This window comes from Triplophysa dalaica, chromosome 1, assembly GCF_015846415.1.
Source record: "Triplophysa dalaica isolate WHDGS20190420 chromosome 1, ASM1584641v1, whole genome shotgun sequence".
NCBI classification, from domain to species: Eukaryota; Metazoa; Chordata; class Actinopteri; order Cypriniformes; family Nemacheilidae; genus Triplophysa; species Triplophysa dalaica.
The window spans coordinates 24559617-24572862 of NC_079542.1; the positions used below are offsets into that span (position 1 = coordinate 24559617).

Here is a 13246-nt window from a genome sequence, read left to right on the forward strand (position 1 = left end):
TTGAAATGATCACTGTCTGCATTAAAGTCGCACACAAGTCAGAGAACCTCACATGTCTGACATATTATTTTTCACGTCGGAAGGTTGAGAAATGTTTGGATATTTTGTGCTGATGAAACGAAAGCGACACTAGCAGCATCATATAGCCTGACTCATCCCACATCAGCACCAGCGCTACAATCCCCTAATAGCAGCGACCAACAAACGCATGTCTCACCTCCGTTAAAAGTAGTTTTAAAAAATTGGTTTCTTTACAAAGTGCCTACATTTTTTATAATAACTGCCATGTTTTCATTGGTCATTTGTCCACTTGTTTAAACTTTTAAAGTTGTGTTTCAAATGTATGCGCCCTCTATTTCATGTTTTACGAACAGACAACCGGACCAAGCTAGTATGGGAGATGTAGTTTATTCTAGATCACTGGATTACGTTTACATTCACTCAGCAGACGCTTTTATCCAAAGCGTTTTAAAAATTAGGTAAACGATAGATTACATTGTTCTTATGTAACCTATTATATTTTAAAGTTTAGATTAGTGTGGTAGTCTTAAACTATTTGCGTAATCTTATTTTGTTTGAGAGGCGATTGATAGGGTATCCACGTCGCGATAAAAAAGTTGTCCCACCTCAGAAAACGCTCATGAGAACTCAACATTGCAAATTGGACAGCATTCAGGCATCCTCTTTTCCAGCGAAACGCACAGTTTTTTTTCTTTGCATTTTATCAACGACTACCAGAATGTATTGAATCCTGCCAAAAGCCTCTGTTGCAAAAAATAGGTCTACGTTTCACTCTTTTTTGGACTTAACTTTAAAGTGAGGATTTATACAGCTGAAATGCAGCAAGAGCGGTTACTCAAAGTTCTTGTCATTGGAGATCTAGGTGTGGGGAAAACATCGATTATAAAGCGTTATGTTCATCAGGTTTTTTCTCAACATTACCGCACAACTATTGGTGTAGACTTTGCTCTCAAAGTCTTGAACTGGGATCACCGTACTGTCATTCGTTTGCAGTTGTGGGACATTGCGGGTGAGTATGCAAAACCTCATGCAGTTGTAATATTTAGAATATGTACTATAAGATCTTTTAAATACAAAATAAATTGATGTAATGATATAGAGTGTCTCTGTAGACACTTCATCTAAACCACCTTTATACATCATTTAGAGCCTCATTCAGACTCTATAAAACATTCAAAAACAGTTTGTTTTTTAATGGATTTCTATGAACTGTATGAAAGTTAAAGGCATTAAAGTTGATAAATACTGTATGTAGAAATGCTGTGCATGTAAAATAATGTATATAGCTACAGGACTATCCTCTATACATTTAAATAACTTGGACATATAAAACCTATAAAAAGTATTTATTTATTACATTTTTTCTTGCTTTACTGTATTGGTCCAAGAATTTGTCTATGATATATGGAAAAAACTGTGTGATACTAGACTGCCCTTCATATTTATCATTCACAGCAAATGACATGCAAAAGTTACTTAATTATAAATAATTACAAATGGGCTAATAAAAAAAGACAAAAAATAGTTTACTGGACTTCTTTTTTATAGCACTTGGCAAATGTCATTATACTCTTTGTGCTTTGTTTAACACATCTCAGCTGGTGTGGTTGTGACCTCACAATTGTATGAATTGATGTCTGTGTTCAGATTAAATTAAAGAACAGGGATAGGAATGTGTTTCTCGTATTTAGATTCACTGATCTCGTGCTTATATTGGTCTCATGTGAGAGTGCTCACATTACCTTTTGGCTGCCAACACTGAAAACATTTGCTCTCTCTCTCTCAAACAAACAAACAAACAAACACACACCAGGACTGCATACTCCAGCTAATGAAAAGCAACTTGTTAGGTTTAGGTAAACCTTAATCTTAATAAAATAAGTATTTCTATTAGAAAAAGTTTTCGAATATGATGGTAGGCCTTTATTATTATATTATTATTAATGCGTTTTAATTTTCTCTTGAACATGTTCTAGTTCAGAGAAGGTGGAGGATAACATGATGGACTGCTTTGCAAAAGTTGAGGAAAGGAAATGACTTACAGTGGACGAAAAATTACACAAAAACTCCTTTCCACTCTATTTTTATTTTTAGGACAAGAGAGGTATGGCAACATGACACGCGTGTATTACCGAGAGGCTGTAGGAGCACTAGTGGTTTTTGATATGACCCGCTCTTCCACCTTTCAAGCTGTGTTAAAATGGAAAAAGGATCTCGATTCTAAAATTGCCCTTGGCAATGGACGTCCTCTGCCAGCTGTTCTGTTGGCCAACAAGTGTGAACAACAGTCATACGGTTTATGTTCTAAATTGCCTAAACTCGACAACTTCTCAAGGGACCACGGCTTTGTCGGTTGGTACGAGACATCTGCCAAGGTACGTATTGCAGACCATCATCTTTTACCATCATCATGGGCTGTAATTCAGCTACTTGAGCACACATTTGTAAAGGCATTTAAACTCTTTTTTAAACTCTGCCCTTCCTTCCTCTTTTTCACAGGACAACACAAATATTGATGCAGCCATCATGTGTCTTGTAAATAATATCATGGCCATTGAGATGAAGGAGATTCCAGCTGAAGCAGACCCCAGTGTACTGATCCTGCCTGCCTTTGATTATAATCTGCAAGAGCGCAGTGGCCCTAGCTGCTCTGTCTGCACCAAATTCCACTCCAGCAGAAAACCCCACAGTGAATTATAGAGAGACGTTAAAAAATTGAGAAAAGTGCAAGAGAGAAAACGGTCACACCCTTTGTTTGGTCTAGATTGTGCTGAACTAAGCCATTGTGGTAAAAACCAGACCATGAAGCTTTAAACTCAGATGCTATTGCAGTACAAGTGCTGACAATGTCATCAATAAAACATGCAGCATTTACCCAAAGTTTTCTCTGATTAATACTTTATGTTTTACACTCAAAACTGTTCATGTGGTTGTAACGCACATTTGCCTTCTTTTTTTGTCTCTATTAAAACCTTGCAAAAAATAGTCTTCCATTAAAATGTTTATGTATTTGTGTGTTGCATGGGGAGGCCAATTGCTCAATTAAGCAAATTCTTATTTTCATGTCAATTCGATTTTTTACGTTAATTCAAGTTTTAAACATTTTCAGTATCAAAGACTTTACAGTTTGTGCCTTAAAAAAATTGACCTAAACAGACATAGTTTATCAATAATAATTACACAGTTTTCCCATTTTATTTTATTAATCTTTTATGTGTAGGCCTATTGGTTCTGTGAGATCCCAGATGACGTCACATAATCATGAATAAAGTTAAGAGTTGTGCTAAGATCAAATTTCATTATGTTGGTTTGATTGTGAAATTTACGTTCAATCATGACATTGTCCTGGAATTTCACAGGCAAGTGCATGTGTTGGCAACCGGTTCCGACATGTAATTGCGATCGGCGCGTGATCGTTTAAATGTGCCACTGGATGTCGTTGAATTGAGGCCAGGTTTCATCATGACTCATATTGTTTTTCCAGCATTTTTACTGTCTGTCTCGTCTGTTACTTGTGAGGGTCTTCAGCTCTGCCTTTTCTTTTGTCTTCTTTTTCATTTGAAAGGAGCTGTTCCTATTCTCGTTTCAGCACACATAATTTAAGGACTCTCGCAGCTGCTTTTCGATCCAAAACCGCATTGCTGTTTGACATTAAGACGCTGCGTTTAAGGCTATCGTCGATATTTGCCTGATATGTAAATAGCAGTACAGAAACAACATCTATTTTTATTGTTTGTATAAGAGGATATAGGCCTATGTAACATAATTTTCTTGATTTTATTTTGGTCTTGCTGCTTTTTAACAAAAACGTGCCCCAGTGACATTTTCTAAGCATAGCCTCATGAAGACATTAAAATGTAATTAAAACAATTAATTAATTTAAGCACACAACAGTAATTATGGAAAAAGTGATATCCAGCTTGCGCTGTAATGGTAAAAGCTCCATGATTTTGGAGTTGGGTATAGGCTAATTGTACGTGATCTTTTGAAACAATATGAGTTGCAGGCGTTAGCCAATAGAGAAGAGCATCGCTGGCTCGACTTCGTCTCACAATGTGGTGTACAGCCACCCTTGAGCAATCGCTGGTTTGTGAGCATGCCAAACAGGGTGATTAAGCTATAGAATGGATCAAAAAGTGTTGGAACAGCGCAAATAAAAAAGCAGCAATGATTTTGCTCCTCTGGCGCTACAGCAGACGGATGAGATGCCATTATGGTGCGTTAGCTATAGTGATAAAAGCACATTCTCCAAAAGCGCGCGGTTGACAGAATACTGTTACCAGCTTTCGGATAACAATCACGGCGAGTCCGCGACCAAACATCTTTGAAAATCTGAGAAAGGACAGTGAAAGATGTTTTCCTGATAACCAACTGGACATTGGAAAATGATCTTGGTTTGTTCCAGAACAGTCTGACGTGTTTCAGCGAGTAATTTCAAGTAGTAGCCTATTTTTTGTTGTTTCAGAATAAATACCTGTATTTTCTTCATTTTAGGTAAAATGTCGTTTTGCTGTATTTTAAAGCGACCAATATGCAGTGGACGGGGGCAGAATTGCTGCTGCTTTTCATTTTCCCATTTAATTCAGGTAGGAGACTGTTTTCGGGAAAATCAAAAGCAATCATTTGTATCTCTGTTTTTCTTCCTGTTCATTGAATATTTGCAGTAGCTCTCAAATTTGTTTTTAAAAATGAATACCATTTTTAAAATTTTATATGTCTTAATCTGGTTTTACTAATCAGCTAGGAACTGTCTGGTACTGTTTGTTCTTTATTTATTTTTATTCTTTTTATTTTTTTATAAATAGGTAAAAAATATGTTATACTAAAATAATGAAAATATCATTGTATGCATAGTAAAATATGCAAAAACAAAACAAAAGAAAACATTAACAAGATGATCTTATAATTGTAGTTAATATCTATGCAATGAAGTAATTAGTAAACAAGGAACATGTTTCTTCTACATTTTCCAGCCCAGAAATCTGAACTACCTGCAGTAATGGACAGTTACATGTTGCCTGACTTTTCATCCCAACCAGGGCCATCATACCTGAGTCTCATTCTTTTGGCTCTGACTGTGGGTCTGTCTGGAACTGTCTACCTCTGTGTGCTGCGCTACATTTGTACAGGCTGTTGTCAGCCTGTAGTTGTTAGACCTGAGGACGACAGCATGTCAGGAGTGGTATAGCTGTTTTTTAAGAGTGAAAAAAGGTGCATGTTTGTGTATATGTGAAGGTCTTTCTGTGGTAAAACACTTGTCCCTTTGAGTAGTTCAACTGGCATTGTCTATCAGCAGTTAATTGTTTTGTTATACACTGTATATTCTGTTTATATATTTTTTAGTTGTGGCTATTGAAAGTGCCTATACATACACTGTCTATTCAGTTTGGGATGAGTTGAAGACTTAATATGTCGAAACGCATATAGTTATAAAAAATGCTTGGCACTCAATATTGAGTTATCCTATACAAATTCAGGGATGTGACCAGCTGCAGGAAGCTGTAAAAAAGTATTTACTGAGGGAGAGAGATTTATATTTAAAAGACTCTGAATGGACTGTCAATCAAAACACTCAGAAATCCTCTTACAATGGTATAACACAATCAGTAATAGTAAACACAGTCTTAATTTAAATGTAATAAAAGAAGTTTAATTTTCACAAGATAAGAAATGTGAAAAAAATGTGTACAAACATTTACCCTAATTTTCTATTTACTTGGTGCACATTTAAGGTCAATTATTTTACATAATTTAGCCTAGAATTTAGCCTAGAACTATTTTCATGTCAACATTTCTTGTTTGTTTAAGTAGCATGCTCTCAGGAGTAATGATGATTAAGTTCAAGCAACTGTTGCCAAGGGCTACCGCTGGAACTAGTTGCTATGGTAATAGTAGCATCCGCATGCCTCTAGATGGGGCTGTCGCATAAGCGGTTCAGATCACTTAAAACGTGAACACTGTATTCAAGTATTTATGCTGAATAAGATGTTATGGAAATAATTATTGTGTCTTAATATAAACACTTGCACATACTTGCTAATGCAGTGTCGTTTTGAACAATTGTTTGACTGTTTACAACACTTTAGATTTACAGTATTTTTATTGGCGCGTAGTGATTGTCAAAATGAATGTTTATCTTTATTAAGCATGACATCTGAGCTCACTGGTCTAGCTCCTTCAAAAAACATTGTAGCCTAATTATAGTTTTCCATGAAAGTTGCAAAATCTTATTGAGCTTCACACGGACAAAAATAAAAGGCGGACGAATCCAAGCACGATACATATTCTCATGCTCCTCCCAAATGATGTCAAGATTGTGGTTTTGCTCTTTAAACCACTTCCTCATAAAGGGAGGTGTGCTGTACTTCCCCCATAGAAACACATTTCCTCTTGCTTATCTTAACCTCTTGACATATACTGAGTTTATTTCGCTGAAGAAGGTCACGCTACCTCAAAGAATGTAATTTGTATATTGGTTAATAGTAATGTAGTATAATTAGGGTATGTATTGAACTACGTTTTGAATGGCTAAAATGTAGCGACTTTGTCAATATCAAATGTACAAATAGAATGTGTGACTTTGTCTGTTGATCTGGGCGCGTGGCATTTGAGTAACTTAAGATTTGTATAATTATAATGAAAGTTTCAGGATTTTTACCAGACCATAGGCTAGGGAATTAAAACTACACGCGATAAAGCGGCCACAAAATAAAATGACTGTTCTGTTAAAAATAAAATCGTCCGCTTCACATTTGACAGTTCATTTGACAGACGTCACCATACAGTGGAGTTATCTTCACGTGTGATTCGTGCGATTCGCACAGAGTGGAGTCTGAAGCTGGAGCTGAAGTGACGTAGAAGAAAAAAAACATTCACAGTTATCGTCAGGGTGCACCGTACAAATGATCTGACCCAAACTATTTTTAATAGACTAATTTTTTTACGGAACTTAAATGACAGCAATGATATGGTGTGCCAGCCCTTGTCAATAAAACAACTGTATGGCGAGAGTTTTTGTTGGCAAATAACAATTAAAAACCATATAATTAAATAACATTTTAAAATAAAATGTTTAAGAACTTAAATAGAAATATGATTGTGATCACATATCAACGACGTATTTTTGGTTTTGGAATAATCTTGAAATATCAGGGAATACTTGAAATAGCTTAAATAATTTAGGTGATAGAGAAGCTGTCAGAGACCAGTGGGAATCTCAGGGCGATTCGTGTAGAGTGGCAACGCTATTTCCCATGAACGGCCTCACTGGAGAACGCCACTCGCTCGCATCCAATCACAATCCGGCTCTTCGTTCACCTGATCACAACGAAGCCATTTTGTCCCGAACGGCTCCGCCAGCGCATTCTTCACCAAACCGGAATTACACAGACCTGACAGGACGAAGCACAGCTACAGTGAGAGCGACGGACAGGGGTTTTTCAGCCATACCACCCTTAAATCTACCCCGAAGAACTTGGCGGCTCCACGAGCGGGACCGTTTCGCGTTTGCGGACCAAACGGAGACTCGAAGGGTAGACAAACAGACATCCGGTTAGACGCGCTGGCTCACCGGGCTGGAGTCCAACTTGAGCTGAACACTTTCAGTCGTTCTCTTCGGGATGCGCGCTGGACTTCTTTTTTAAGAAAATTTAACCACTATTTTTGAAGACTGGATAGACTTAAAGTCTGTCATTTTTAGCCGCAAACCTGCTTTTTGTATTGATAAACATCTGGATCAGAAATCGAAGTTAAGAAATAATTGATCTACTCAGCTGGCTGGGCAAATAACTGTTAGTTTTGTTTGTTTTCTGGTCACGTCAGTGAACAAAAAGATTTGCTTCACGATTTGACGAACATTTTCGTTGTGTTACTAGTATAGTTAGATACATTGAAATTTGCGATTTTAAAGCTCTTAGCCAAGTCTCACAGGGTTTGGTTTGTACGTCTATGCATATTTCTTGCCAGCAAACCTGTCTGAGTGCTTGACTGGTTAGATCATAGTACTAGAGTAATAATAGATTACCACATAACAGAACAGAGCTGGTGTGATAGTCCTTCATCGAGATTGTTTTCTTATCATAGGTCTGTATTATTGAGGCTCAAGCTGGCTGACAGGTGATATTTTCTGCCTGAAACCTCTGAGCTGAGCAGACTGATAGCGATGACATTTTCCAACAGTTGTTTTGTATCTTCAGACTTTAGTAGTGTCAGTACCTGCTCTTGTTGCAAATGCTTTCTCAGTAATATTAGCTAACAAAAACTCTGTTTATCCCCAAACCAGTCACGGTATATCCAGGTGTGACACATTTTTAACTAGATATTTTTGTTAGGTAACTTAATTTTTTTGCTACACTTGAATTAGAGCCCGTTGAGTGGTTCAAAAAGCAACGTGACAGTTTGTCTCAAGCCTGTTCATTAAACTAATTGAGTCTAGAGTATTTTTTTTCATACACTATATTGTAGTGTAAATACACACCTTTGGCAGTGAGACCAGGTCAAGTTTAGTGGTCATTATACCTATCACTGAATAAAAATGTCAGGACAGTCTATAACGGATCGTATTGCGGCAGCCCAACACAGCATGACGGGGTCGGCCATCAGCAAAGCCGTCTGCAAGGCCACAACGCATGAAGTCAGTGGGCCCAAAAAGAAACACATTGATTGTAAGTATGTCATAAAAGCTTTTGTTATTGTGTTTACATTGATGTTTCCGAAAATTCTTTGCCTAAGTCTTACAGCATCGCTGGCAGGCGATTCCACTTGCTTTGCACATCTTCAGCTGTCTGGACACTAGTGATGAATCGGGACATGCTTGCGGTGGGAATGCTGATCTGTCTTTAAACCCGGGTGGTTCAACAAGCTGATGCGACTTTAACCTGCTGTTCATTTGTTTAGTGGCTTTGCTTTTCGCTGAGCGTATAAGCAGTCATTCTGGTCTTGTGATGTATGTGGTATTGCAGCATTGTTGAGGAGTTAATGTCAACTGGTAGTTGATCTATTATTATCTCCATCCTATTAGCAGCCACTCCTTTCAAAACCTGTGAATGCTGCTGTCAAATGTTCTGATGCATCATCATGTGGTGTACGTAAGCACAGACCAGGGTCTTTTCCTTGTCTTTTCTGATCTCAATTTCACAATCATTTTAGAGATGGGGTGGGAGCGTTGAAGGTCAGTACAAGCATGTGTGCAGTCTGGCGAGGCGTTGAGTCATTGATTCTTTTGACCAAAAGAGAGTTAATGCAGAATGCAGCACATCGGTTTCATCCTCGAATAGGTTGTGCCACAGCATCCAGATAAAAAGAGGGTGTGGAAGTATTGTGAACTTATATCTGATGGTTTAAATGTGGATAGACATTCACACATGGTGAATGTGATTCCATGACGGAATGAGAGGTTACTACCTATCGGCACAAATCTGATCTAGTCTACATCTGATATTGTGAATACACGTCGTGATCTCGTTTCCCCTCATATATTTGCTTTGATGGCCTGATGTGAGGAATATGCTGTTGTGGAGAATTTGTTTCGTAAAAGTCGAAGGAAGATGTGTCAATTGTGACAGATTGTTTTCTGTAATTGACAGCTTGTTTGTCTTTAATTTGAATTTGATTTAAATCACACATAATGTGGAAGGTCTAAATAATGCCAGCTGGCATATAGCTTAGCTTTATTTACTGTTTGGAGCCATTTTTACTCGCGTTTGGCTTTATGGAGTGTTAATTTTACTCCATTCCAGTTTTGTTGTAAAATTACGGCAGCCATGAAGACGACAAACCCTGATTTGTTTGTCGTGTTTGTTTTTCTGATTCCCCAATGTTTGCAAAACACAGCTTAATGTTTAGTCTGGATGTGTTTCCTGTAGCAGCCACATGTTATATAATCAAGCAGCTAAAGGGTATTAAGCTGCTAGCTTTGTTGTTTCTGTTAAAATGTTTGCTTGTCCAAAATAGAATTACTGAAGGGTTAGGGTACTCGGTTCCTGTTTTCTTTGAAAAGAGTTTGAAGTTTTTATCCAGAAATGTTTCAACAGCACTTGATTGTCAATAAGACCATATCCTTAGTTTGGTATTAATTATTTGAAGTTTAAAAATCAAACCCATTGTGAACGCAATGCTTTACCCATTCAACTACAAGACTACAACACAATATACCAATTTAATTATACATTATAATGTATAATGTATATTATAATTATATTATAATATCTCTACTGAATGTCCTAGTCGTGCTTTTACTCCAAATGCTGTAAGAAAATCAGGAAGACACCAGACATTGACATAGACCTGATATTCTGCTTTTTGATTTTTACACGTTTTGTCTATCAAGATAATCTTTATTGATTTCCACAACTTTTACTTTGAAGCATAAATAAAATAAACAGAAGTAAAAAGCTAACATGCTATAAACAAAATACTCTACTGTCGCTCGATATCAGTATCACCACCAAGCCTCTGACAACTTTATTAAAAAGTGTTCCTGGTTCGTAATTACGTATAAATCCCAATCCACATTTTTTTACATTTGTACCCGTGTTGCATTATTTGTGAGCTTTAAATGTGCGATGATGTCTACCTTTCCTGACCAAAAATGTAACCGCTTTTAGTAACTTGTTGGCAACTGCCGTTTTTAAGAAGCAGGTTTCACGAGCAGGTAATCACTGGTGTGTTTTATGTCTTGGATTAAAATGTGAAATATTTAGGTTTTGTTAACCACAGATCTTATGTCACACAATTAGCAAAAACGAATAAAAAACACCCACAGATTTGGGACGATGGAACCGGAAGTGCTAAAATGCCTTCCAGGGTTTGCATACAAATATACATAATTTCTGCGGATCTCTATTAGATTGTACGGTCCCGTTTGCATGAATTGTCCTATTTAAGCAGACATGTACATTTATAAATTTATTATATCAAAAGCGACTTACAAGTATGAGAGCATATAAACATTTTGTCAACATGTTAAACAGGACCGTAAGTTTACAGACCGCAGTGAGACAACAAACAGATGATGTACTCTGATTTCAATGGGAGCAGTGAGCGGAGCGGAGCAGGCTTAAGGTACTGAACAGGATTGGTTTACAGCCTTACCCCGGAAACCAATAGTGAATGTGAAGCTGACGTCACGCCCTATGATGGGGTGGCGCCGCCATCTTGGGAGGATAATATTGTGTTGATATGTACAGTTTCTTGTTTTGTTTGATTTATGGAGAAATCAAAAGTTAAATAATCATGGGCACGGGCTTTTCCTTAACGGCCCTGCGTAATGCTATTGCAGTTTTTAACAAAGCAAGACCGCCCTACCATAGTTATATTTCCTAATCAAACAAGAAAAAAAAACTATATTGAATGCACTAGCAGCCATCCTCCCAAGATTGCACAAACATTCAACATGGCGTCGATTAACAAGCTCTTTAGGCTAGATGTGGAGCTGTTCCCAGATTGGCAAAAAAATGCCCTGTTCAGGGCTGTACGTTATATGGTTGTTCCGATCGACGATACTAAAGTGTACATATTCGGTGACAGCTGATCCTTAGATGATAGTTGCCTCTTTGCAGATGTTCCAAATAAATATTACAAACATGCATTGTGCTTCTCTTCGTGCAAGAGAGCTTGCAATGCACTCAGCTTTTCCTCACGCCAGAGAGAGTTTACGATTTGCAGGCTTTGAGATTTCAACACACAAGACCGCTTGCAATGCATGCAGCTCAGGCTTTTCAACGCTCAAGAGATAGTTTGTAATGTGCGGGGTTTGAGTTTTCCCTGCACAGGAGTGCTTGTTATGCGTGCCACCCAGGCTTTTCCTCGTGCCAGAGAGAGTTTGTAATGTGCGGGGTTTGAGTTTTCTGCGCACGAGAGAGCTTGTGATATGTGCTGTTCGGGCTTTTCCTCGCAGGAATTGCTATGCGCTAGGCTGAGGGTTTAAAACCAGTGCAAAAGTTGTTCCCGTTTGGCAATCAAGTAGCGGGCATTAAAGACTTATTTGTATTTATGAGTTTGACTAACAGCAATAGTTTACTTTCTCTCGTTTAAAAGGTTGCGGTGGGAAATAACAAGTTGACAACTACACTCTGATAATTGCAGTCACACATGAGCATTTTCTAGCCATGTAAGCTTCTATTTTTGTCCAAAATTCCAGCTTGTCACATATAAATGCCTAAATTGCCCTGCCCCTCGATACTATCGTGTATAGGCGATCCACAGGCTGGTGATAGAACGATCTTACTAAAGAGAATATCTCCCCGTCACTAGTACGTTAACATTTTTGCACGTAGCACTACAGAGGTTTACAGTTTTGTAGCACAGGCCAAACAGTTGTAGCATAAGTATATTACATTTGTTATAATAGAAAAAAAAATTACACAATTTTAAGCCCACTCCGCCCCTCCATAAAAAAATATGTATGTGTAGTTTATCACATACATAGGCAGCCAGAGTTCTTTGTTTTCCATTCTTTTTCTATACAATAATTACATATTTGTCCACATACTGTAGTATACTATTGTATTATTTCGTCGCTGTCTGGCGGAATCCTCGCATCTCCAAAACCATTATTTTTCAGGAAATAAAAACATCTGCATATATTTTGAAATGAGTGGTGAATGTTCATCAGTGTCTGCTATTGTGTTTAGCCTTTTGACAAGAGACGACAAGGCTTTAAAATCTAATGAAAGCTAATGATCGTGGTTACATACATCTTCCAAAACTCTATTTTAAACGTTAGAGATATAAGTGATGCAATATCAAAATAAAACGATAAATTGACTAGTCTGTCTAATATATGCGGAAATTAATCTGCACACAATATAAAGCAGCGTTGAGACAAGAGAAAAGGCTTCAAAAGTTAACCAAAGCTAACGACTGTGGTAACATACATTTTCAAAACTGTATTTTAAAGGTTTAAGAACTATAAGTGATGCAATAGAAAAAACGATGATTTTACTAGGCTGTCTAATAGGCCGAAATTAGCCTAATCTGCTCGCAAATTTACATTTGTGGCTCACGGCTTCCTTCTGCACCGAAGCAATACAGCTATCGATTTTTAACAAAACAGGCCTACTCAAATGTATCTTACCTAACTATTTTCACTCGTTATTGTCTAAAACAGAGTTATCCGACTTTCAATCAGGAGTATTAATGCCGAGAGGCTCCCAGCGGACTGAAGAAGAGGTGGAGTTACGAGACTTCTCCAACAGTTGAAGTGTCCAATGGAGTTAAGAGATGT

At 37.6% G+C, this 13246-nt stretch overlaps 2 protein-coding genes and 1 long non-coding RNA gene across 8 annotated transcripts in view; all 3 read left to right on the plus strand.

The window, feature by feature from the left end:
- Window positions 1-828: 828 nt before the first annotated feature.
- zgc:162171 (uncharacterized protein LOC565931 homolog) lies at window positions 829-3041 on the plus strand. Its single transcript, XM_056747465.1, has 3 exons — window positions 829-1030; window positions 2116-2396; window positions 2521-3041. Exons 1-3 carry the CDS (start codon window positions 838-840, stop codon window positions 2719-2721), a joined length of 675 nt encoding a protein of 224 aa, XP_056603443.1. The 5' UTR covers window positions 829-837; the 3' UTR covers window positions 2722-3041.
- A 1028-nt stretch (window positions 3042-4069) lies between these two features.
- Window positions 4070-6084, plus strand: LOC130420303 (uncharacterized). The gene is made up of 3 exons (XR_008906622.1): window positions 4070-4415; window positions 4516-4607; window positions 4995-6084. It is a non-coding gene; the product is annotated as an uncharacterized LOC130420303 (long non-coding RNA).
- A 1211-nt stretch (window positions 6085-7295) lies between these two features.
- si:ch211-200p22.4 (phosphatidylinositol-binding clathrin assembly protein) overlaps window positions 7296-13246 on the plus strand; it is a 55163-nt gene continuing 49212 nt past the window's right edge. For 2 of the 6 annotated variants that reach the window (XM_056748419.1, XM_056748409.1), the window contains exon 1: window positions 7311-8684. In XM_056748419.1, coding sequence (XP_056604397.1) covers window positions 8555-8684 — 130 coding nt within the window. In that variant the 5' untranslated portion in view covers window positions 7311-8554. Of the gene's footprint in view, window positions 8685-13246 lie in introns of all 6 variants that reach the window. The other 4 variants (XM_056748428.1, XM_056748401.1, XM_056748394.1 and 1 more) reach the window with 4 other exon arrangements.